This window comes from Pyrus communis, chromosome 3 (genome assembly GCF_041283825.1).
Source record: "Pyrus communis isolate YQ-2024b chromosome 3, ASM4128382v1, whole genome shotgun sequence".
Taxonomy (NCBI): domain Eukaryota; kingdom Viridiplantae; phylum Streptophyta; class Magnoliopsida; order Rosales; family Rosaceae; genus Pyrus; species Pyrus communis.
Window position 1 is genome coordinate 10,888,574 of NC_142567.1, and position 26,981 is coordinate 10,915,554.

The following is a 26,981-nucleotide window of genomic DNA, read 5'->3' on the forward strand; positions in this document are numbered from 1 at the left end:
GTTGAGGATGAATCCTACTTTCTGCACTCGCTTAATACAAAATTAAAACTTACAAGCCACAAGGGAAAGGGCACGTAAAAACGGAGTGGGTGGAATTGGTGCGGTCATTCGCAATGACAAAAAGAAAGTTACGGTGGCAACTGCCCTTCCTCTTACAGCAACTCTACCCGTTCCTCCTAGGCGAGGAGGTGGAAGGCCTAGGCAGTCACTATTATTGGATGAATAGTAATTGCTCTAATGCCATTTGCCTGGGCAATCACTATTCATAAAACATATAGGGCGGGATGAAGAGGAAGGTTCCGGCTCCGGGCGCGTTATCTCCTTTATTGTCCCTTATGGAAGAGTAATGCTAGGTAAACCAAATATTTTAAATCAAATTTACAAACTAAATGATTTAGTTATAGATGATTGAATTATTAATTAAGTGTCGATTAACGTATTTGTTTCTTATTGGTGACACATTATTTAGTTTAAAAAATTTGGTCTCCCTAGCATTATTACTCTTTATAGAATACTCTTAGGTTTTACATAAATCTTAGATATATATATATATATATATATGTTCAATTTTGTGTGCAATTGTTAGGTATTGCCAACACATAGATGAATTTGTCTTTGAAAGCTGGCTTCTCTTCTATTTGATTGGAATGAGATGCACAAACAGTCATTCAGCAGCTTCAAAAAGATGAAGAGGATTTAATTTTGGGTGGTCATCTATATGATGAAGTCAAGGAGTGATTCAGAAGTTTAGAGAGATTTCTGTGTCCTATATATACCAAAGGAGTTGTAATAATGTTGTACATAATTTAGCTAAATATTCATAACTGAGATGCCATGATGACGTAATTTGGATTGAAGATGTTTCTCCTTGGTAGGAGTCATCTCTTCAGGTTGATGCGTTTATTGCTCCCTTAATTTGTTAATTTCCTTAAGCTAGGAGGATACAAACATATCATCATCACTGAAATCCCCAAACTATTTCCCCCAACCCCACAAGTTTTTCAAAAATTTACTCCATCCTCCCCATCAATCCAATGTCCCAACCAAAACCCTCTTCCCCAACTGCCCTGTACCCAAAACTGAAAGTTCTAGGATGGTACTAGTTTAACCTAGAGGGGGGTGAATAGGTTCCAATTTAAAAATCCAATTCAATTTTCAGTTCTCAAATTAAATCCACATTCACATCACATATCAAACTATCATACTCAAATAATGTGTACACAAGATGTATGATTTAATGAGGCAAATCACACCACTAGGAAAATCCTCGGGCTCCCAAGCCAGGACAAACACTAAGAAAAATGAGTACAAAAAGACTTACAAAACTCATCAACTAGACATGCATACTAGTAGGTAGTTTTGCCTCTGTGTTTTGCAACTTGATCTCTCTTCAGCGTTCAAGTGAAAGTGGCACGACACCAACGCTTCTCCTCGAACTTTGTAGGATAATCATGCAAAATGAATAAAACGAAATGATTTTGAAAATCACAAGGCACATTTTCATAATTGCTTTCTAATTGAAGCAAAAACAAAACAACATGCTAATTGATTTTGAAAATCACATGGCACATCTTAAAAATACATGCTGTCAAAAATCCAAAGCATTAGAATCAAAATCATTTTCTTCCGTGAAAAACGAAACCAACGAAACCTTTCTTTTGTTTTTCACGGAAACTCAACACTGCAACCAACCCCTTTATGATTCTTAAAACGAAAAATGGCAGCCGCAAGGTAATCAATCTATATAAGGCATCTAGCTGATGCAGGCTATCATATATGACTTAAACAATGGAAGTGTGGCAGCAACTAAAACTCAAGAAAAACTATTCTGATATATGCAGCAGCCTAAAACTCAACTCATGCATATGCGACGCCACTTTAAAACCTAACCTGATGAACCTGTAAATATGTGTCTGTTAGATTAAAGATATCAATCAGGTGGCCAAAGAAACGGAAAGATCAGACTCGTCAACCTAATTGATTAAAACAACTAATCAAATAGAGTTTGAAGTGATCACTAAGTGAAGAGATAAAAACTAAAAGGGAAATTATATTTGAACCTTGATTTTGTATCTCTACACCCAACTTAAAAATTTATCTGTGGAATATCCAATTTTACCCTCAAATAAATAAATTAAAATCAATAATTTTAGAACCCTAAACCCACTCTAAAAGAAACACTTTTTTTTTTTCTTTTTTCTTTTTTTTTTTTAAATTTTATCTCTACACCCATTCGTATTTTCAGGTAATCCAAAGCGTTGGGACATTCCTGATGACTTCAATGACCACCATTCCATCTTCTCTTTACCTCTCGAATAAATAGGAACCACCACAACACTCTGCCTATGCCACCATCAAAACTACCGCCGCTCTATTCTTTTCCATCAATTACCCTCCTCGCCGGCGTCTCTCTCTTTACCAATCGATTGGAGCCTATAATTCTTTTATCTTTCTATCATCATCAGTGTTGGTGGCGAAGCTGATGAAGCATTGTTCCCAATCCATCAATGTCAACGGTTTGTAATTTCCATAACATAATTGTATTCTATCTGGTTTCTATGCAGAGGATAAAAGATCCAATAGTAAACTTTCATATTATGAATTAGGATGAACATAATTATAAAAATAATATGGAGTACATTAAGTTTTAGTGGTAATTCTTCCTAATGGATTCAATTCATTTGGATCGTACTATGGATGAGATTTTTGAGTATTTTTCTCATTACCCTAATTTGTGGAGGCCATTGTCTACGACGACAACGGCACATTGGGTTCATTGAAAAGAAAAAGTGAGGGGTGTAGAGATAGAATAGTGTTGTTGCTCTTCAGGTGAGTTTTGAGTTCTAATATTATTAGTTTTCATTTATTTATTTAAGGATAAATTTGGGTGTTTGATGGACAAATTTTATAAGTTGGGTGTAGAGATACAAAATCAAGTTTCAAATAAAATTTCTCAAACTGAAACCATTTGAATTTATCCTCATTTTAAAAGCATAACATCCGACTCCAAATAGATCTTATATTAATATGTGGGCCTTTAATTAAGCTAAACGAACTCGTAGCAAATTAATTAACATGTAAAGCCCATATCTCAGTTGTTAAACTTAAAAGTAAACAGCCCATTGAACATAAACCAATATCATATGCATGCCGAACTTACTTGAGTGGATGTCTCTGAAATGATTGCTAGTTTAGTGATTGAGAGTACGAGGAGCAAATTTAGACTAAAATAATTATAACGGAAAACATGTACTAGTCTAAGACATTACAGACTCCGGCGTTTTGTTTATGAATAGCCAATTTTACTCTAACAAAAACCCTTCAAGAGTTTTACAGAATTATGCATTTTCAACTCAATCCTCCAAGTTTCCAGAGTATGACATGCCCTCCGTTACTTGAGGCGTCGCCCAAGGTAGAAAAGCGAAGCTTGTCTCTCGGGTCATCATTGTTTGAAGAACTTAGACATTGTTCTTGATGGATTGGAAAACTTAGAGCTGCCTTCTACTGATGAAGTCATGAGGGAGAGAGTAGAGTTCCTTCAGAAACTGCGATAGTCCGTTGACGACATTAATGAGTCCCCGTTAATGCTCGGATATGGCGTGAGAAAATATATGATACCTGTGTTGGCTTACTTGGAGAAAATTGGGATTCCAAGGTCGAAACTTGGTGAATACGTTCAGAATTAGCCACAAGTTGATATTTACACACTTTTTAGTATTTTTATTTACTTCTAATCATTGAATTGAACAAAGTAAAGAAAACAATGGACATAAATAAACAAAAAAGTGTTTAAAAAGAAAAATGGCATGTGATTCTCATTTCTCAGCCATTTAAGAATTGAAAAAAATGAAATTAAATTTAAAATTCTATGAACGATGGCTATATGCTGGAGAAGCTTTGCTCATATGCACATTTTATTCACATGTGAATGTAACCACAATTGATTAGTTAAATTTCAACAATTCACCCGTGAATAAAAAAAAGCGGGAGAGAATACAGTGTAATCGAATGGTTTGGCCCACAAAGATGAAAGAAGTCCAATCCGGTGTTATTGTAGTCCAGCAAAACAAAAGGCCCTCAAGGCCCAGCGTTGTGGACTTAGTCACTCAGCCAATAAAGGAAGTATCAACTGCTCAACTGCAACTGCAACTGCTGTCGCCGCGCCTCCCCGTCTTTTGCCTTCGTCTTCTCTCAAACTGCTACTGAAACTCACAAATGGCGACGGACAACAAATCCACCAAGTCCAAGAAGGGGAAGCAGCGCTATCTCCCTTACAACGTCAGTTTTCTTTCTCTCTCTCTCAATTTCTCTGAGATAATTAGACAGAGTTGAATTGTTAGTTAAGTGAGAAGTTAAATGTTGTTAAATTGTAATGATGTACAGAAAGCGGTGAAGAAGAAAGGCGCGTACCCATTACACCCAGGAGTGGAAGGATTCTTCATCACTTGCGATGGCGGAAGGGAACGCCAAGCCTCGCAGGAGGCCATTAATGTTATTGACTCTGTAAGCTCTCTCTTCTTTTCTCTTTTCTTCAAATCCCATATTTCTTTCCCAATTTTCTATCTGGGTTTTCACTTGTTCTACCATTTTCATACTCTACTTGCTGATATGGGAGGTGCTATTTTCCCAAATTTCTGCTTTTTTTGCTACTAATCTGTTTGGGGTTTCTTTTTTGTTGCTACTTTTCTGCTTTTGGGTTGGATTTCTCGTCTAGCTTAATTGTGTTTGTACATGGATTGGCCCGAATTTGGCGTAACCATCTTTTTAAGCTGCTTCTTAGAGACCTACTACTATCTGTGTTTCGTTTCAATGGCCAAAAGGTGAATAATAATATCAATACCATGTAATGTACCGTTCATCCACTAGCCATAAGATTTGCGGTGCTTCCTAGAGTAGTCCTTCCACATCCACCCATGGACTATCCCCGTTTATCCCTTTGGGAGAAGTAACAGTTCATACTGAATATGGGCAACTGATAGTGACAGGGCCAAGAGAAGAGGGTATCATTTAAAATCCGTTGGTTCCCCCTTATTAACTTTGTTTTCATCTTTAAATGTGCGCCACCAAGTTTGAAGAATTAATAGTTAAGGGCCATAAGAAAACTCTTTGCATACGTATTGGTACAGGTAAATAAATAAGAGCACTATTTGTATACGTATTGGTTTATGTGTATATGTATCTTCTTTTAAGAGAATTCATAACATATTGAGAGAGTGTATCTTAGTTTCTACTTTTAGTTCTTCTTTCCCATAAATCAAAATGCCGAGTGCTCTTAAACTTATAAGATGGTGTCCTAGACCTTTTTTTTTTTTTTTTTTTTTTTTTTTTTTTTTTTTTTTTCTCTTGGCTGTTTTAGGTGAGAAACTAATCTATTTGGTTGTTTTGGTTTGTTTTGCAGTTTTATGAAGAGCTAGTCAGTGGAAAGGATTCGGGTTTAAACCTTTCTGAGACACCCTCTAAATCTTCAAATAAGAAAATAGTGTTCTCGTATTCTGATTCTTCCAGTAGTGAGGGTGAGGATGATGAAAAGAAACAAGAAGGAGATGAAAAGAAACAAGGAGAGGACAAGAAACAAGGAGGAGAGGACAAGGAAACAGAAGAAGAGGGTGAAGTGGGTGAAGAGAGCAAAGGTGATTCTCGTAGTGATGGTGCCAGTCATAATAATGCAACAAGTGAGAAATCAGAACACCAGAAGAAAAATGACAAGAAAGAGGATAATTTAAGTAAGGAAATTTGTGCAAATGAAGCTGAGGAGCCACCAGCAAAGAAACAATGTCTAGGAACAGATTCATCAGAATGTACAATCCCATACAAAGTGGAAGACAAGTCCATTGATAAGCTAATTGAAGCCGAGCTTCAAGAACTGGGAGATAAGAACAAGGTGAGCTTCTATAATGTGCTAATATGTTAGTGTGTGTCACAATCTTTCCCTTTTATGTATCAAGATTGCATGGATTTGTGTCCGAAATAAAGAGAAAAACATTTGTGAGGAATACTAGATGCCTAACCTTATTTTGTCTGTATTATAATTTTAGCTAGCAAGCTCTGCTTCTTCTCAGTTTTGTTTGCATCATGACCCTTATGCTGGGTAGGATTATTTTGGCTTGTGGTTCATATGGTTTTGAATCATTTTGTTTAACTTCTCATCTCTTTTGCATTCATATGCTGGATTTTTTTCCAACAATTTAAAAATAGACAAGTGTATCGCACATTGTTATATAATCACTTACCATTAATTGTTCATGCATCTATTTGTTTTCTTTTTGCAAATTGTATGTCATAGACTACCCTATTGTCGTGTTTAGAATTTTTATTTAGATTAGTTTTTTTTTTTTACATTCTTGTACTTGCCTGAGTTTCATCTTGTGATGCTGATTTCTCTCTTTTTTGGTACTAGCATTACCGTTCTGAATTTTAACCGTTCACTAGCTTGCTTAGTATGACCATCTCCTCTTTCATTTCCTAGGATTTCTCCTACTTCAGGTTAGTTCTTTTGAAGGGCATGTATAGTTGAACACCTTACTTTATTGAATTTAGTGTCTAAGGAGTAATTTTCTGTTCTAGCCTGTCTTACAGATCCAGTTTTCATCCCATGTCCCTCGTATTTTTCAGTACTAGCTCTAGCATACTGAATTCTAATAGTTCATTACCCTTGCTTAGCTTGATCATCTTTTTCCTTGATTTCCCAGTGGTTTTGAATGCGAAATAGGTTTTTTTCTGGGTGGTTTTAAGTTAGTTGCATATCTCTTCAGATATCTTGGTGTGTGTGCTACATGATTAATCCTTCCAACTTTCCTTGCAATCAATTTAAGGGAATGGTTTCTTATGCTGATGTTGGATTATTTTATAGAGACGCTTTTTCACCCTTGAATCGGGTTGCAACGGTGTTGTCTTTGTTCAAATGCGGAAGAGAGAGGGAGATCCTAGCCCTAACGCAATTGTGCAGCATATGATGACATCTGCTGCTGCAACGAAGAAACACATGTCAAGGTTTATTATTTTGCTTGTTATGTTATTTTTACAAAGAATATGTATGGAAGAGAGATCTCAATTCTCAAACTGGCTGTTATTACTTGCATATTATAGGTTTATCCTAAGAGTATTACCCGTTGAAGTAGCATGCTATTCTTCAGAAGAGGAAATTTCAAGAGCAATCAAACCACTTCTTGAACAGCACTTTCCAGTGGAAACTCAGAATCCTCAGAAGGTAAGATATGTCATTAATCCTAGTCTGCCTTTTGTTATTAACAAAAAAGATATCCACATCTCTCTTATCATTACAAACCGATTTTAATTTGTTTTGACTGCCTTAAGAGATCGTTTCACCATAAGACACAAAAGTCTGTGATGGAAAAGCTGCCTCTACTTGCTGAATGTAGCCAGTGGGAGATTTATTAATGAACTGGAAATAAATCTGATGAGCTTTTTCTGACATTTTTTTTACTTTTTGTGATTTGTTTTTAACACTCATAGTTCGGAGTTATTTGAGTATAAACAAAATTTTAATCTACTAGATACTTGAGATGGTTTCTGATTTTATTATATCTTCCATTCAGTTTGCAGTCCTGTATGAAGCCCGTGCAAACACCGGTATTGACAGGATGAAAATCATAAATGCAGTGGCAAAATCTGTGCCTGCCCCGCACAAAGTTGACCTCAGCAATCCTGATAAGACCATTGTTGTAGAAATTTGCAGGGTAAGAAAGTTTCTTTTCCTTGTGCGCCTATTTCTTTTTTGTCACGCCACCATTCGAAAGAAGAATTATGGTAAAAAGATACTCGTGTTTGAACTGTTGATTTCTTTTTAGCTTAAGATCCCATTTTGTTTTGATTGACAGACTATTTGCTTGATCGGTGTTGTTGACAAGTACAAGCAGTTGGCCAAGTACAATTTGCGGCAGCTCACATCATCAAAGCCATAGGATTTTTGTACCTTCAGTCAAGCTTGTAATCTGGGTTGAACTCAAAGAAGTAATTTGGGTTTACGAATGAGAACAGGCGGTGACGGTGAAAATATTGCGCGACAGTGTAGAAGCTTAGACGCCTGTTGTTGATTTTACGTAGTATTTGAGATTTAGATCCCTGTTAATCGTAATGATTGCATATATGGTTTTATAAGTTTGGTTTATTCCTACACTGCGATTGAGAGTTTTGTTCGCCATGGTATTGTTCGAATTGATCATAAATCTAGTTCTGCTGCTTCTTAAATCACCACAAGATTTCTGCCCTACAGCAAAACCCCAATTGTTGGTTGAAGTTGCCATTTGTTTCCTGATGTCAAGATCATCTTTAGAAATATTCATTCGATTCGAAGATTGTTTGGTCATCATCTATACGAATCAAACAAATTGATGATTTATTGTAAGAATGTTGCTTGTTAACATAACAATTGACTTATCCAACACCTAAATCTGAACAAACAGAGAGAACAGCCAAGAAGAGAGGGAGCGAAACACAGGACAATTTTTAACTCAGAATTTTGATGAACATTGTCTAAATATCTCATCTGGAAAACAAGAGAGCGAAACACAAGAACAATAACAAATCAAGGAATTACTAAAAAAACCTCCTAACAATCCAATCTAATCCAATCCATGCTCTCTAATCCAAGTTAGAGAGGCTTGGATTCTATAGTAATCACTCAACTCTCTCTAATCTAACACAACTTCTTTGCCATCGTCTCGATTATTAAGCCTTCGGAGCTTTGTACAACTTCTCCACCATCTTCCTATATTCTGCAAAACACACGCACAGAAAGCATTACTCAGTCAGACACTTCTCATGGTAACAAAGCTTTTTTGTTTCTTCCGAAAATTAGTAAAAGGAAATTCAATTCAAACGCGTTGTTACCTTCTTGGTTGCTCCACAGTTGTGCTGCTTGAGCGTTCAAAGGAGAGCTGATGTTCGGTTCTGCAATACACATAAACAAAGATTGAAATTCGGTACGCACTCAACCTTCGTTTCGATTCAGATCTTATCCAATTCGATAAGCAAACGTGTTAGAGAAAATTGATTACCTCCTAGAAGACTCTGGATGGATAAGAGTATGGTTCTCACATCATAAGCAGATGACCATTTATCCTGCAACCAATTGATTTAGATACATAGGACAAACGATATTATAATTGAGAGTGTGAATTGGACTAGTACAAGTTTGAGGAAGTTACCTGAAGGATATCCAGGCAAATGTTGCCGACGAGATCGACATTGGGATGAAAGAGGAGAGTCTCAAACTTGACCTTCGGAGGCTTGAAGGGATAGTCATTGGGGAAGGTGAGGGAGAGTCTGTATTCCGTTCCTTCGAACACGGTCTCTTTGCTTCCAATGATTGTCCCTTTCCAGCAGAATATGTTGTCTTCCTCAGGGAAAGCAGATATCCCAGAATCCCCACTCATCTACAATATCCAATCCAATCCAATCCGATCCAATGTTATCTAACAAGCATCAAAATTACTATCTCGAAACATATTCAATCAAATTCTAATAAGGATCCAAACGGAAGATAAGGAGAAAAGATCGAGTCTTGGGGGAGGTCCTACCATTAAGGCCATCAACTCAGATTGCAGCCTGTTCGATTAAACACAACAATAAAGGGTTAGATTATTTATAAACCTCGAAAACCTCCAATTATCAAAACAAATTTAGTGAATTTAAACCCTAATCCATTATTCAAATAGCTCATCTGACAAAGAGAATCCCCCAAAAAACCCAGAAATCCCATTAATCATTCTTCACCAGTAAAGTAGGATGAAGATGGTACCTTTTGAGAACGGACTGCGAATCAACGGTCTTCGGGCGAGGCTGAGATTGCTTTGAGTTCGAGGGGGCAGTGGCTCCGGCCACTACTAGACTGTTATCTTGGTTCACGGCAGCCATAATCCCTCTTTCTTTCTCTTCGTTTTCCTAAAACAGAAATCGAAAACGGAAATCAACCGGAGACTCGGCTTTTCAAACGCACAGAGAGAGAAGGGCCTTCTTTCCTTCCTTCTTTCCCTCTTCTGAGTGACGAGTTAGAGAGAGAGAGAGAGAGAGAGAGAGAGAGAGAGATGTGGAAGAAGATGGGTTCGCAGAGTTTGGTTTAAAACGCTGATGGGGTGGGACTTAAACGACGTCGGACAGAGCGGCGTAAAGGTATTCAAAATTTTCCGAACGTTGCAAATGCAGCTGGTGTCTTATTGTAATATATTCTTTCCTTTCTTTATCGTCAACGGCTACTTATTTGGTTTCCATTTTTTACTTTCCTTTTTTTCCGGGCCAATTTTTATTGTGATCTGTAAAACGTAGGGATACCCATTTTTACATGTGAGTTCGTGATAACTTTACTTTAAATACTTCAAAAAGTAAGAGATTTGGGCTAAATATAATAAATTGATATCGAATTGTTATTAACTAAAATCGAATAGTTTTAAAAAAAAATTTGTATGAAAGTCAAATATTGTGGTTTTACAATTGATAAATATGCATAAAAACAAATTAAGAAATCTAATTTCTAAAATAGGTCTCAGTCTCAAGTGAGAGTAGGGATCACACATATTTTATTTTCCATCTACACTAAGAGGGTGAAGGTTGGGTCAAGCCTGACAATAGGTCGGCCATATAATGTGGTTCAAATCCCCCTTTAAAGAAAATCGAACTTAAGACCCCTCACTTATAAGATTTATTGAATAATACTTAAAATGAGACATTAATTTGGGAGCCATAGGGCTTAAATAGACTTAACTCGATCCTTGGGAAGTTTAGGGGTGTCTTAAGGATGTAAAAGAAGTAAATTAAAACGAAAAGTCTGATTTTAATTACAAACTTTAAAACGATGTTTTGGAAATCAAAACCATCGTTTTTGGCCTTAAACTCTACGGGTTCATGGTATACTATGAGTCTTGTTTTGATAGTGATGTGCTTTAAAATAACATATTATATGCTCAATTATGACACCAGAATATTTCTTGCTACATTTTCTATCACCACGTCGACTAACTCCAATATTTCTCAACTTTAATTCATCATTTCCATAATTTGAAATATTTTATTTGCTTTATCTTTCTTCGTCAGAATTTACTCATACCTTGTTTACATCAGGCTCCACTTGAAGGGAACTTGACCTCGAGTTTGTCTTAAAATTGACTGTGACACTAGAAATCACGAAGCTAGAAAAGCACATATAACCCTTAACATGAGCAGCCAAAACTTCTTCAAACCTGGATGGTATAACTATGTGGTCGATTCCATAAATAAGATTTGAATATGTAGTTCACTCATCTTGTTGTCCAGGTTCACATGCTAGGCAGTTCATGTTCGCGTTTGAAAATGGCTTATCTCCTACAGCCATATCGACCACAATAGTTTGAGTTTCACCAATATCTTGTTCGTCATGGATGCCAACTTGATCATTGTCTTCTTCTTTTTATGGCTTCCCCTTCAATCACAACATCATTTTGAATTGGCGATTCAACTTCCATGCCAGAATTCGTTGTCGACTCCTCAAATACGATCTCATCATTCGGCTCTCCAATCACCTTCATTCGAGACTCTTCCCCCTTCTCTGCTTCGACAATTGGCTGAGCTTGTTTGCGATTTGGATATTCCCTTTTGGAAGCTATCTTCACGATCTTCTCGTTTGGAATCTTCATAATTTCAAAGAACAACTTGACATCTTCAATCCATAGGTGAAATCCTTCAATACATTCACAATCTTTGAAAGAATGAATATCCTTAATGAAAATTTGATGAGGTTGGCTATAAGCGAATCCCATAACGTGTTCCTACTCAATATTCGGTACTTCCCTTACGAACAACGTCGCTTAGAGTTTTGCTTTTCCCACGATCGATTGTCATTAGAACAGGGAGTCTTAGGGAATGTAAAAGAAGTAAAATCGAACGTAAAACGACAAGTTCGTTTTTCATCTGGAAATCAAAACCATCTTATTTTGCCTTAAACACGACAAACTCATGGTTAATCATGAGTCTTATTCTGCTCACGATTTTCTATAAAACAACATGTTAGAAGTCCAATTACGACTCCCGAATATTTCTTACTGCCTTTTCAGTCGCCATATCATTTGAATCCAATATCTCGCAACTTTAATTCATCTTTCCCAAAATTTGAAACATTTTATTTTCTTTGTCTTGCTTCGTCTGAATTGAATCATATCTTGTCCTACATCAATTTCCTATTCTCCCAAGGAATCCTAAAGATTCCCGATTGCTTAAAGGCCATGGTCGGGCTTGTGATGGATGAATATATAAAGGGATTTCATATCAGTTAACATCAAGAAACTATCTAAACTCTAAGCTCTCATTAAGATTCAAGATCAAACAAATACGATGAGTACTCCTAGATTTGAAGCTGCTGATTCTCATGTTATCATTAGTCCAAACTTGACACAGTTGCTCTAATCGCGGATCCGGGTGAAAACGAAGAAGTTGCTGATATTACTATGCAGTCTGCTGTGGAAAAGAAGAAGAGAGAAGGAGAAGGAGAAAAGTTATCAGCGGCAGCAGGTGACGGTAAAAGCGGCCGCGGACAAGAAAGTGCCGAAGCATGTCAGATAGAAGCAAGAGGCCCTGCTCGACGGAAAAAAGAGGAAGAGAGGAGGAAAAAGGAGGAAGAACAGAGACTAAGGAAATAAAAAAGAGAGGCTCAGGGAGGAGCAACTCGAGAGGGAAAAGGAGGAGGTCCGACATCACAAAAGGAAAGGGAAAAGGAGAAGTTACTACAGCGACACAACAAGGCAAGATTTTTAGTGCAAAGGAAAAAGAAGCAGCTTGCTGGTGGGCGGCAACGAGAAACCAGATACTTGCCAATGTATCGTCCTGGGGTTGCCTATCCCTACTACCACCGATGAGAACCCGACTAAAAGGCCCTTGCATGATTGCATCAGAAAAGGAAGTCAAAACGAGCAGCGGCCCATCTAAATGGCGCACTGGAGATGGATAATGTGGAATGTGACAAGGCTGTAGATTTAGAGGTGGAATATTCAATGCGTGTAGAGGAAAGATCTTGCAAAGTGACAATGACGATGTTGAATGGGATGCAAAGAGCTGGGATGATGCTCTTAAACATGGATCTTCTTATATGAGCCTGAACCTCGTGCAGAAAAAGATGTAAAGAATGCAGACACCAAGACAGCAGTTACCACTCGTTCTCAATCAATAAAAAGACGTACTAGTTAACCGTATGCTTCCCAAAGGTGATCAAATTGTTGTTTGCGACATGCATGGCCTATCCTTACTTCAATTCGAGCTTTGATGACACCAAAATCGATGAATGAACTTCGTGTGAAGGGAACAGATTATCAAGATCATAGTGAAATCGAGGCTGCACAGTTCATCAAGATTGTAGATGTGGAGGGTCTTGAACATGCTATTGCCGGCACTTCTTGGTCTGTGGTAGGGCCTCATGACGACATGGAAGCAGTCAAGAACTTAGCCGTTATGGAGTTAGGCTTCAGCATGTTTGACAAAAGCACTAGTCAGGGAGTTTGGGTACAAGCATCTACCGTCGGCTCCTTGGAAGCATTGTTAGAGTTTCTCAAGGCCCCAAAAGTTACTATTCCGGTTAGCGGTACTAGCTTAGGCCTCGTACATGAAAAGGATGTCAAAAGGCCAGTAAAATGATCGAAAAGAAGAAAGAATTTGCAGCCATTTTGGCATTCGATGTCAAAGTGACGCAGGGCGCCAAGAAATTTGCCAGTAACTTGGGCATCAAGATATTTATCGACGATGTCATCTATCGTTTATCTGCTCATTTTAAGGCCTGTATCAACAAAATCAAGGAAAAGAAGAAAGAATTTGCTGACGAAGCGGTCTATCCTTGCGTGCTCAATATTTTACCTAATTATGTTTTCAACAAGAAGGATCTGATTGCGGTGGGGGTTAAGGTTCTTAATAGCACTGCCAAGGTTGGAACTCCATCGTGTATTCCTGAGAGGAATTTTGTTAGCACCCGAAGCATTGAATCCATACGGGAAACTAACAAAGAATCTGTTGCTAAAGCAAGCGAGGGGGGCACAGGTATCCATTCCATGTGAGTAGTTTTTGCTCATATTTTTTCAACAAATAACGTGACAAATTTACAGCATAACTATACATCCAGTTAGGTCCGTTGACGATGTAGTTCAACTTGAACATGCAGTATACACACTAATATAGGCAATAGCTGTCATATCGTGGCTCATGCGGTCATGTGGTCGACCATTTCTCAAATAAATGCTCTTAATTTCTTTTCAAATGCAAAGGATCACGTGAGATTTAGTCAAATTTCAACCCTTCAATTGTAAGAAAAATATGCAATTCAGACTTTCCAATATATATAACCTACTAGCAGAACTATACATCCAGTTGGGTGCGGGGGGCGGGGGGTACTACTAGGAGTGCAGCTTGACAACACGAGATAACCTTTCAAAGAAGATAGGGCACATGTTTGGGCTTAACACTATGTCATCCTTCATCCATTCTGGTGCTACCCTCTCAAGCGTTCCCAAGGATGAGGTGCGGTAAAGAAGCTCTACTTCTTTACCTGCAGCTCTGTTCATCCATGTAAGATTGAAGGCGTAACCTGTTACAACCATAGATAATCATCAAATGTTGATACCAACAACTAATTCACGAGTCGCCATGATATCCATATCAGTGTAGGAACATGCAAGCATAAAACTTCAATTCCAATGCTTCGGGCAAGAAAATAATTACAGAGAGGATATGCTTTACATTACACTAGCAGGTAGTCAGACTCCAGCCTAACATCAACTTGTTTGTTCAGTTCGGTAATTTGGGCAAATCTATTAGCTAGCTCAGCATGTGAGAAATGGATTGCCATTCTAGCACTTCGCTTGAATGTTGATGTTTCAGTTTTTTCCAACATGTTTTGCATGATTTCGTTGGAGCTTAGGAGGCTAAGCCAAAATTTTGAACATACTCATGGACTTATCTACAAGCCTGCCTCTGATACTCAATTGTAATATTGTCAAATGACAAAATTTTCCACTTAAATGAGAAATTAAACCTACAATGTGACACATTGATGTTCATAAGGTATTAGGCTCAATTGGCATTGTCAGAAAATCAGAATTGTTAAAGCCCAAAGCTTGAGTAGTCTGAAAGTGGCTTGGTTCACTAGCAGCTCTTACTCAATTCCAATATCCATCTATGTTGCCTCTGAGAAGTGCTCACTAACCCAGGCAGTTACCAATTCATAGGATTCTTTTTTAAACTAAAATAACAAATATTGGGTTTATTATACGGAATTAGAGAATATATACCAAATGATGAAAAATTAGAATGCTAGCACTTATCAGACTAGAGGAGAAAAACAGTGACAAATTTGAGGGAAAAATTCAAGCTGGAATGTAGAGTCTGCTCAAACTCTAAGAATTACCACTTGATTGATGCACAGCTGAGATGCATATTTCTTCGGCTTGACTAACAGTCGAGAACTTTAAATCCACCATATACTCAACAAGCACTTGAAACACGCAGTTCACTTGGCCAATTGGTTTTACACAACCTGGAAACAACATACAACGCCTAAAATAACCCAATACCATGTGAAAAAATACCATACCAAAAACCTCAGTTTCAGAGATGGAGACACATACCTTGTCTTTCAATCGTTCTACACCATTGTGGCTGAAAGATTACATTAGTCAGTGAAAAAAGAGGAGCCAATAAGTTTCTGCTCAAATATATTTTTTATAGGATTATCAGAAATACCTCTGGAACAGTTATAACAGCCCCACTAGAAGGCATAACTATATCCTCTGTCTCAGAGTGGGAATTCTTCCTATGTTTACTTGTCCTTCTTCTCTTTGAGAGATTTCCTGCTGCTCTGGATACTTGACCACTAGCAGGTGTACACAGTCCACCATTGTCTGTGTTGCTATCATTCGATAGATTTCCCACTTGTTGCAGCTTTCGGAGCCTCTCCACTTCTTCAGAAAGTTCTTTATCTGCCAAAAATATGAGTCATCAATAAACAGAAAGAGGTATTAGATGACCACCACAGGTTAAGCAAAAGAAAACTAAAGAAGCTCATAAATGCTTTCCAAATTTAAGGAATCCTATACACAGGCGAAAATGATTTTCCATTTTGTTTCTCTTTTTGGTGATTTGTCTTTCTTCCACATTTGATGTCCATCTAACACCCTCTTCGTTTTTTTGGGCTTTTTAAAGAGCATCATGATTATATTCATTCGCATTAAAATAGGGACAGGTGAACTCTCGTAACATCACTAGAGTTCTTTAAATCCAGGTGATGGCAGCAGACCTGCACTAATTTGTAAGTTGCAACCAGAACAAGAATTTCAGAACAAGACTTACATGTTTAATGATAACTATTAACAACAATCTTTATTCTATACATGAGTGACATTTTAGCTTCTAACAATATATGCAAAACCAGTCATTCAATTTCCAAAAACCTATAAAATAATGACATTTTAATTCCTATCAGAAAATAAATACGGGGTTCACCGAGATCACACTGCATAGTATACGTGAATAGAAAATTCGTATAAGCTCAGTTAGAATAAAGAAAGAAACTCAGGATCCAGATGCTTTCACATGGACTATAGTAGTTACAGCATTGTCTTACTTGTCCTGTTCTCTTCCATCAAAAGATTCTGGTACTCGGTACATTGTTCATCTTTGGTGGACCTGCATTCCACGTGATACATTTTTCATAGCCTGTTAGGTGTAAAATTTGACTAATCGGAATTCTAATGGATCCAACAGAACTTAGAATTTCATGCCTAATAGAAGCCACTTCACTTCTCAGCTCATCAACTTCCAAGCGCAACCTCTCATTTTGATTTCGCAAATGTTGTATATACTCCTCTGCAACTGCAAGATAGTAAATAAACAACAAAGTTGGGCCAAAGAGAGGCAGTAGAGTTTGAGCCATAGTCACAATTATGGAAAATAATCATGTTTTTAAAAGACGTGAGAAAGGAGATCAAACATGATAATTCTAACAAATCCTAAGATGGAAAAATAAATACCAGATACATAATGCTTGAACTTTCCTTCTTGTTCTCTACCAATTTCATCCAACTCCGACCATTTCTTCATCTGCCATGGCATAACAACCACCGTGGATTAGGAAAAAAAGGGCGACACAACAGATTAGATTAAATAGATATATCCAATTCCGAGTATAGGCAGCACGTAGGTCCTTACAAATACGTTTACAATATACCCAAAATTCAGAAGTACAAAAAGACAATTACTTTCTATTTCCCCAACCTCAAATTTCTCCTGAGCAAATTTAACATACAATTAACTGATTAAGCAAAAAAATGAATGAGAAAAACAAATGGTAAAAAAATGGGAAAGAACACGGAACACCTTGATTTTTGTGTACTTTTCGTAGAGTTTGGAGTAGAGAGCTTCCGTCTGCGAACGAACAAAATCCCAGAAAAATGAAATATAGAAAAACAGTAGAAGTAATTTAGGAATGTAAAAATGGAGGGGAATCCTACCGTCGACATTTCTCAGAAACCCTAACCAATTCTTCCTTTCGATGACGAGTACGATCGCTGTTCCCTGAGGCCTCTCCTAGGTAAAAAACCCTAACCCTAACCCTAATCGCTCTGCTACTTGCAAACCGAGGAGGATGACGACTGACTGTGATAGAGAGCAGGAAGACCAGAAGGAAAATCGAACGAGAGCAGGCGGGAAAATTGGGAATTTCAAAAAGGAGAGGGAGGGGAAGAGGCTTTCAGTCTCCGATCGAGACAGAGAGAGAGGAGTGGGAGAGAGAAAAAACAGGATAAAGCGGGTCAACAAGTAATGCGACGTCGTACGTGGAGGGTTAAATGACTTTACAGGAAGGGTTAGTTTCACATGCACTCCTGAGATTTTTCGTATTTAAGGAATACCCTTCTTAGGTTTTTAAAATTACACAAAAATCCCCTGATGTTATTCAATTCAAATTCTATCACAAAATCTCTCACATCTTTTACCTCTCCTCTAAGACATTCTCTCTCCTTCGTGAGAGCGCACCCCCCTCTCCACTGTGAGCCTTCTCCCTCACTTGTACTCTGTCTAGGTGAGACCCTATCCCTTTCTTTTCTTCTCATCTAGATTTGCCCTCACGTTCTTTCCTCTCATAGTATTACCCATTTTAACCCATTCTCCCCCTCTAAATCCTAGACTCTGATTGGCTGATTACTATACAGTGTTCTTGTCCCTTTTAGAAATATCATACCCAGTTTCCAGTCAAATCAATTATCTTTTCCATTATATTAAGCAAGCCTTCATAATTTCTCTCTCTTTTGGCTTATGGAGCTTAATTTTTGAAACCCAATTTTTCCATTCTTTTATTCTCTCTTCGATTTATTCCCTATCAAAATTGAAGTCCCTTTATCTCACTTTATCCCTTCCCGGTGTTCTTCTATAGCCTTTTTGTCCTTTATCCATAAGTTCCCAAGATCCAAAATATCTTCCCCTCTTCAATCGGTCCTGAGTTTCATTTACTCATCACCAGCAGTTCAATTATGGTTCCCTTGTTTAATTCTCATCAGTTCAGTGTCCCCTCTCCCCCAATGAAGTCTCAGTGTTTATCTCACTAAGTTAAGTATCACATACATCACTAGGTGTCCCAATATCACTTTTTTTGTGGGAAAATCATCCAGACTTCCCAAACAAAAGCTTAACCTCTCACTATAAGAGCCCAGCAACCCCAGAGCCATTAATCGTCCAAATCTCAACCTTCACTCTTATTCCCCACCACAAAGTGCTAATTACAAAAACCCATTTTCAAAACCATCTGAGACACACCAAGATGGAAGAGAACCAACGAGATACTAACAATCTCATCTTTCAATTGGAAAGAAATCTGGATCTCTCAAGCACAAGAGGAGGGACATGCATGGCTGCTTTCTTAATAACAGAATTTCCGGCCTCGTAGGGGCAACACCATGATAGGAGCATATTCATGCGACTTAAATGGCTTGTTCTCGTGCATTTACGTTATGTTTCTCTAGTTATTTTAGTCCTTTATGCTTCTTTTGTGTGTTTTCAGGTTCTAAGGGCAAGGTATGCAAAAGGATGCCTTTTGGAGCCTTTTGGAGCAAATTAGAGATTGGAATGGATATCATATGCTTGGAGCCAAGAGGATGGACGAAATTAAAGACTTGAAGTAGGAAAATTAAATCCTAAAAGACCTCATGTTTAAGCATCATTGAAGACTCCTACGCATTTTAGAACACAAAAACAACATTCCTTGCAACCTTAGGACATTATCGTGTGTTTCCTTGTGTCTCCCTTCCTTGCCATGCAAGGAAGGGCTTTGTTCCCTATTTTAAACACTTAAAGCATTCACTTATCATATCATTCACTTATCATATCATTCACTTATTATAAGCATTCACTTATCATATCATTCACTTATCAAACCATTCACTTATCACTTCCATTCACTTATCACTCACCACATATCATTCATTTATCACTTAACATATCATTCATTTATCACTTAATACATCATTCACTTATCACTTATCATACTCATAATCATCTACACATTTCAACCATTTAAACATATGCATTTCAACTCACATGCATCATCATCATGCAACCAACCTTGCCACATGCTTTCCAAGCTTTCCCCCTTCATCATTAAGCCACATTCACTCCCATTTCTCTCCCCTTAACAGCCCTAAACCGTGCATAATTAAAGGACACCATTCAACACACACATGCACCAAAAGACAACATTGGCATGCATCACATGCATTTCCAACACTTCCCCCTTTGTGCCGTGCCTTCCCTTCCACTTTCCAACCACATTCTTTCAATTCCCACTTCATCATTACACCACCTAAGCCACATGCACTCCCATTCTTTAATTCAGCCACTTAATCATTCAAACACAAAACAATCACACAACACACCAACACACATGCATCCTGAAATTCTTTGCCGTGCAATCACATGCATTTCCCTTGACATTTTCAGCCATCACACTTCATCATTACACCACCATTCACTCTTTAACCCACACACACTTCACACAAACAACATTCACATGCATTCACATGCATTTCCAACACAAAACACACTCAAAACCGTGGCCACCTTTGCATTTCAGCATTCCCATTTGCATTTTCAGATTTCCAGCTTTCCAACCTAGCCACATTCACATGCATTCACTCATAATCATTCACCAAACTTGCAGCCACATTTCCACCCACCTCCTAGCTGTCATGTTCCCTCCATTACTCCTATAAATACCCTTGCATTCATTCATTCAATAACATCTCATTTCATACACAACACCACTCCACAAACACATCCACTTCTTCCTAGCCGTGAGTCCCATCTCTCCCTTATAATCCAAACACCATTCCTCTTCCATTTCAATCATTCCCCAATCCATTCAACACACCAACAACATCCCTTAGACCTTATGCTACAATAAAGAGGAAGAGAAGAGGGCCTAAACGTTCATACAATTCAAGTTTGAGTTGTTGGAATGTTTAGGTGTTTCTTTGATTTCAATGTTTAATTTTAATTCTCTTTGTTTTGTATGAGGAACTAAACCCCCCCCCTTAGCTAGGGGGGGATTCTAAATATATGTTTATGCTTGTATTTTGATTTGATTACTTCCAATTGCGTTTCATAAGTTGTGGATTCAATTCGTTTAACCGTTTGATTGATAACTTATTTATGTACGTTTATTAAGAATGCGCGCTTAATTTTCATGCATGAATATGACGCTAGAATATAAGTGAGTTTCACCTAATCGTTATGAACTTATATTCACAAGTAGTGGAGGTTGCTTATAAACAATCGCGTTAAATGAATTCTTGGCACGAGTTTCATGCTCATCATAGTAACGAATGCCTCGTCAACACTTATAGTTTTCATGATGCTTAATGATCTTTGATTGTATCTTTATTGTGCTTTTCACGTAAAGGACTTTTGGAGAATGTTGTGAATTGCGTTGCGCTAACCCATCCAATTCATTAACTTAAGGAAAACTTGACGGTTAATTTAAGCGGACCTAATTGACCCGGGGCGTTGAGTTTCATGGTTTATTGAAATGCAATTGGAAATCATTTTATTATGCAAGTGTAACATATGTGAAGATGAACCCCTTAGCTAGCATTCATTCATTTCAATTCCATTCATTCTATTTCAATTTCATATTTACATTCTGTCTAGTTTATTAACTTGTTTATGTTTTCATGTTTAATTTAACTTGTTGTTCAATTATGTTAGACATGTGAAACTAATTTCTTTTTAGTTAGAGGAGAATTTGAAGCCATGGACATATGTTGGTTATGATTTGATTTACTCCAGTTATGAATTCATGAACTTTAGATGTGGGTTACTTTTCTGTTTTGATTAAGAACTTGTTTATGTATGTGGGTTGAGGGTCGACACTTAATTTGCATGCCTAAAACTTGATGCTAGGATATAAGGGAGTTTCACCTAATCGTTATGAACTTATATTCATGAGTAGTAAAGATCGCTAGTCACGATTGTGTTTAGTAAACCCTAGGCGGGATTAACATGCGTATTCCATAGTTATGAATGCCTAGTCGATGTTTATGATTTCCGTTGAACTTAATGATCTTTGTTGAATGTCTCTATCATGCGTATTCCATAGTTAGGGACTTTGATTAAGAATAATTTGGTTGTAATGCGTATCCCATTCAATCCAATGAATCTAGGGAAATCTGAAAGTTAGTTTAAGCGAACCTAATTAACTTGGAACATTGTCATTCATCGTTTGTTGAAGTCATAACTGGGAGTCAAATTATATGCTTATGTTCATGTGTGGATAAGGAACCCTCTAACTAGTTTTTCATCATTCTATTTCATTAATTTCGTTTTTAGAATCTGTTTTAATTCCAAGTTTCTGTTTTAGTTTAAATTCATCCAAAACCAATCCCCCATTTATTTTAAAGTGTTAGATTAGTTAGAAATACATTTAGTTTGTGTTTATAAGTGCTTTGGGTACTGTTTGAGTCTTTTGGTTTGTTTGAGTGTTTTAAAGTTTAGTTTTGCAATTCTTTGAGTCTAGTATAGTGTTTCATATTGTTATTTTACGTTTTTGAGTCAAATCCAAGTGATTAACAATCCCTCCTAATCCCCGGTCCAGAACGATCCCTACTTATACATATACTACAATTTGACGAAAAGAGGGTTTAATTTGTGTGCGCATAAATCACGCATCACACCACTGGTTTGATAAAAAGGCTTTTGTACGAGGACTTCAAAATCGTGGCTTGTCGACTCCATGTTCACAATCACGGCCCTTCTGAGAACGTTGCGAGCCAAGTTAATGAAGGTGGTCATTGGAATGTGGTGGGGGACTGCGTAGTGGTTCAATGTTAGCCGCCTCATTTATCTTTTGATGAGATCCCCTTCCACTAGGTCTCTTAGTGGGTTCAATGCATGGCCTTCCTTTGGAAGATTTCTTTGTTGAAAATGCCCGAGACTTTGGTCAACCTTTTGGAGAATTGCTGGCGATGGAAGACCTATTCGATGGCCCAGAAAGAATCAGAGACTGCCTTCAGGTCCGTTTACAATTGAATGCTAGGAACCCTCTTCACAATGATTTCTGGCTAGAATGACGTGATGAGGGGATGACCAGAGTGGTCTTCAAATTTGAACACCCCTCCAACTTCTGCTTTAGGTGTGGCAAGTTAGGTCATCTGGATAAGTACTATGCTTTTGAGGTAAGTAATCGCAATACTGAGTTTTCTTGCAAAACTAACATGGTCGGCCAACAAGTTAGGGTGCAAAAGTTTCAATCAACCAACCTCTAAGTTGGTAGCAGCAGTGATAGAAACTTTCGACGGTGGAATGGGCCAACACTAGGCGTGGCTCAACAGATGCCATGGATGCAGAATCAATCAAGGTTTTAAACTCTCTATGCAGATGTGTTGTCCATGCATCAGCCATGCAAACTGAAGGGCCATCATTGGAACTCTAATTGTCTACCACTGGGGCCACTCCCACTGTCAAGTTAGCCCAGCAAACTCCAAGCCACTTGTCCAACAACATGACACAAAATATCTAATTTTGACTTTCTCTAGAGAAACTTTCTGATCTATAATTCTAGGACTTATTCCTTTTGTCCTAATAGACCCATCCCCAATCAACCATTGCAAAATTCCATACCCAATCTTGTCGGCCATTTGCCATCACTCATCAAATATCCTTCCCCATCACATCACCTCTTTCACCAAACTTCCCTTATCCTTTAACCCGAAAAGTGGAAACAAACCTACTGTGTCAACTACTTACTTCTCCAATGAGGCTCTTGCGGGCATGCCAAAAATGAATCCCCCTATCCAAGTTAACTGACCTACTATCACACAAATTCCCCAACTAGCATTATGTCTCATCCCCCTCCAGTACCTACAATGACAAATTCTGCCCCAAACCTTCATTATAATACGGTAGGGATTCTGGTGGGCTCTTCCCCTGCAAAAATCATTCTAAAAAGGCCATTGGCAAAGTTGGTCATTTTAGAGTCTAATGAGACTCATGCTGTAACGACGATTCAATCGAATGAAACTTCTTATCAAGGTGGAGCCCTAGTTCGTAAACTGTATGCTAGCCGTCGTATCGGCTTCTCGCCGTTAGCAACAATGTGGGATTCCCAGCAGAAAGATAAGGTGGTGGACTCAAGTAGTTATGTATCTTCTATTTCCCTGCAAAACAAGATAAAGGTAAAGCTCTGATGGTGGTGGAAGACCAAGAAAACCTCCAGGGTGGTGGTGGTTCACCCGATGCAACCGCAGGGCCCGAATGATCTACGTCACTTAGACTTGTCAAGGATTGAGCAAGACTTGACAGATGATGCCCTTAGAGAGAAAGTAAGATTAAATAAGCCCTTGTTTATGTCTTTATCTGAAACTAAGTGTAAAGATGCAGGTATAGTTCATACTGCTCGTTCCTTGGGTTTCAACATCTATTTTGTGCCAGCTTCTGGAAGATCTGGTGGCATGTGCCTTTGGTGGAAAGACCATATTATTGTTCAAGTTATAACTGCTGTTAACTTCATTTGGATACCATTGTGCAATATTCTGCTGTTGATTCCATCACCCATGTCTTTTGGTTTTGCGGTTCTTTTCATAGCCATAAAAAAAAGCATTTTTGGGAGACTTACGACTTGTCTCTTTCTGTGGGGGGTTGACCTTGGATTTGCATGAGGGATTTTAATGAACTTTTAGGGCCGCATGAAAAATCCAATGGCAGAGAGTGGGAGTCTAATAGACATCGTTACCTTAGGGAGTTTATTTAAGCTAAAGCCCTGGTGGATATCGATTTTTTGGGTCCAAAGTTCACTTAGGAGAGGGACTGAGATGATTTGGGTAGGATTGAAGAGGGGCTGGACAGAGTGCTCACAAATGACTCATAGCTATAGAACTGGCCTGCCACGGCCTTTACGCACGACCCTTTTGTAGCGTACAATCATCGCCCTATAATTCTACATTTTTTTCTTGCTTTATGTATTGGCCCTGGCCTTTTTGTTTGGAATTATCATGGGTTGAGGATCTTGAATTCCCATCCTGAATTTTCATAATGGTTTTCAAATATTGACAATTGTAAGGACAAAATTATGGCCTGAAGCAAAAAATTCTCTAACAATTGACGGGCAATAAATAAGCTGTTATTCGAGCTCAAGTCGAATGAGCACCAGGTTATTTCGTTTGTGAGAAAGGAAGTGGCCAATACCACCACAAACCTGTTGGCCGAGGCATGAATGAGGGAAAAATTATACTGGCTCTAACGTTTGCGAATTTCCTGGCTTAGGGATGGGGCCAAAAATATTTCTTTCTTTCACAAAACTACAATTCAAATATGGCAACATAATAGGATTATGAGCCTCGAGTTTGGGAGAACTCGTGGATTGTCGATGAAATTAAGATATGTTGACGACTTCTTTAAGAATCTATTCAAGTTCGAGGGTCTTCGTCCTCTTAAAGGTGCTTTAGTAGGTCTCTATCCGGTGGTTTCTGAGGCTGTTAATCGTGAAATGCTACAATCATTCACTTTGGAAGATATTAAAGTGGCGGTTCATGAGTTGGGGGGCCTAAAAGCAACTTTTCCATGGCATGATCTATTAGCGTTGTTGGGATACTATTAATGGTGTTTTGGCAGGTCTGGTTTCTAAATTCTTGGATCAAGGTAGCCTCTCCCCATGTTGAATTCTAGTAATCTGGTGTTGGTCCCAAAGGTTCCCAATCCGGAACAAATCTCTCAATTCTGTCCGATCAGTTTGTACAATTTCTCTTGCAAAGTTCTCTCCAAGTTCCTTACGGACAGATTAAAAATCCACCTTCTAAGTCTCATTTCTCAACATCAAAGTGTTGGTCATCAAATTCTAGATAACATCTTTGTGGTGCATGAAGCCTTTCACTACGTCAAAAAATAAGAAAACTAAGCATGGGTTTGAATGGGGCATGATAATCGATATGAATAAAGCCTCTGACTGGGTTGAATGGGATTTTCTTGAGGCAGTGCTTTCTTGCCGAGGCTTCCATAATTGTTGGATCTCATTGGTTATGATTTGTGTCAAGACAGTGTCATTTTCCATTTCCTTTAATGGAAAATTTGGTGTTTCTTTTAATCTCTCCCGTGGGTTACAACAAAGAGACCCTCTGTCACCATATCTATTTCTATTTGTCACAGAAGCTCTTTCTACTTTAATTACCAATAATTGTTTAGATGGGTCATTATCAGGTATTCTTCTGGGCCACACGACTTTTTGGGTTATTGGCCAAACAATTTTAGAGGATTATCACTCATCCCATGACCTTCTGGGCTCGTATCCTTTGTGGGTGTTATTTTCCTAATGGGGATGCCTTCAACGCTTCCAAGGGTTTGCATGCTTCGTGGGCTTAGAACAGCTTGCTTCATGGTAGGGATTTAATTGTCCAGAGAGCCCGATGGCAAGTTGGTAATGGGCATGTGGTAAATATATGGAATGATAAGTGGCTAACTTCCCTTGGAGATGGGCTCCTTCTTCTGACATAATCGGTTCATCCTCTACCCCATCTTTGGTTCATGAGTTTATCAACATCAATAGTGGAGGTTGGAATCTGGATCCGATAAGATCCCTCATTTCAGCTGAGGAAAGTGTGACTATTAAGTGCACCTTTTAGGAAACCTATCTTCTTGTGATCACCTCATTTGGCCTTGGACAAAGAACAGGGAGTACTCGTTCAAATTAAGATATGCCTCGGGGCACTCCATACGAGAGGATTTTCTTTCCTTTAAGGGTAAGGTTCATCAATCACATTATACCCACCCTATTTTTTGGAAGACTGTTTGGGGTCTCAATGTCTTACCAGAGATCAAGTTTTTCTTATAGAGAATTACAAGCAATTGTTTTCCAACAATGTGGGGCTTTTCCAACATTGAGCTCGAGACAGTCCAATGTGCCATTTTTACTTGGATTTCTCGAAAAATGTGGAGCATTGTATCCTCATTTATCCTTGGATTGTGGCGATTTGGTTCGTTTCCCCTCTCAGCTATAAAATCAATGTTCAAGCTATCTCTTCATTTGACGTTAGTTCCTAGCATTGTCTTCTTTCTTTAATGGCGTTTATAATAATCGTGATTGTTTCTACTCTTTGGTTGCTTTCTTATGTTGGGAAATTTGGAAGACAAGATGTCAGACCAGCTTTAATGGCTCTCTCCCAACTCTCGCTCTTACTATTCAAAAGGCCCTATCGGCGATGGAGGATTTTTGGTCTGCTAACCCTATTTTGGTGTCCTCAGATCCTCCAGGTTTGTCTTTGCCCTCTTCTACCTAGATTCCTCCTTTTGGCCCCATGCTAAAAAATAATTGTGATGCCTCATGGTTGAAAGAATCGAGCTTTGTGGGTTTTGGGGTTATGATCGAGACACCTCTGGCTCTTTAGTGGCTGGGAATTATAGGAATGGTTTATCCTCATATATGCTTTAGGCAGAGGCCAAGGCCACGGTTTTAGTTATGCAAACTGTCATCCAAAATAACA

General features: G+C 38.2%; 4 protein-coding genes across 4 annotated transcripts; 2 read left to right on the forward strand and 2 right to left on the reverse strand.

The window, feature by feature from the left end:
- The first annotated feature begins 4,094 nt into the window (after nucleotides 1-4,094).
- On the forward strand, nucleotides 4,095-8,211 carry LOC148697934 (uncharacterized). The gene is made up of 7 exons (XM_088691014.1): nucleotides 4,095-4,278; nucleotides 4,384-4,503; nucleotides 5,399-5,881; nucleotides 6,851-6,990; nucleotides 7,087-7,207; nucleotides 7,557-7,697; nucleotides 7,839-8,211. Exons 1-7 carry the CDS (start codon nucleotides 4,216-4,218, stop codon nucleotides 7,920-7,922), a joined length of 1,152 nt encoding a protein of 383 aa, XP_088547140.1. The 5' UTR covers nucleotides 4,095-4,215; the 3' UTR covers nucleotides 7,923-8,211.
- Nucleotides 8,212-8,445: 234 nt separating this feature from the next.
- Nucleotides 8,446-10,156, reverse strand: LOC137715158 (ubiquitin-conjugating enzyme E2 20). Its single transcript, XM_068454394.2, has 6 exons — nucleotides 9,761-10,156; nucleotides 9,540-9,567; nucleotides 9,168-9,395; nucleotides 9,018-9,081; nucleotides 8,851-8,910; nucleotides 8,446-8,735 (listed from the first exon to the last, which is right to left on the reverse strand). Exons 1-6 carry the CDS (start codon nucleotides 9,874-9,876, stop codon nucleotides 8,689-8,691), a joined length of 543 nt encoding a protein of 180 aa, XP_068310495.1. The 5' UTR covers nucleotides 9,877-10,156; the 3' UTR covers nucleotides 8,446-8,688.
- Nucleotides 10,157-13,610: 3,454 nt separating this feature from the next.
- Nucleotides 13,611-14,027, forward strand: LOC137714405 (uncharacterized). Its single transcript, XM_068453630.2, has one exon. The coding sequence runs from the start codon at nucleotides 13,611-13,613 to the stop codon at nucleotides 14,025-14,027; it is 417 nt and encodes a 138-aa protein (XP_068309731.2).
- Nucleotides 14,028-14,193: 166 nt separating this feature from the next.
- Nucleotides 14,194-17,731, reverse strand: LOC137716519 (uncharacterized). Its single transcript, XM_088691015.1, has 9 exons — nucleotides 17,475-17,731; nucleotides 17,341-17,388; nucleotides 16,995-17,064; nucleotides 16,746-16,836; nucleotides 16,589-16,650; nucleotides 15,709-15,944; nucleotides 15,594-15,624; nucleotides 15,374-15,502; nucleotides 14,194-14,554 (listed from the first exon to the last, which is right to left on the reverse strand). Exons 1-9 carry the CDS (start codon nucleotides 17,481-17,483, stop codon nucleotides 14,364-14,366), a joined length of 867 nt encoding a protein of 288 aa, XP_088547141.1. The 5' UTR covers nucleotides 17,484-17,731; the 3' UTR covers nucleotides 14,194-14,363.
- Between the last annotated feature and the right edge of the window lie 9,250 nt (nucleotides 17,732-26,981).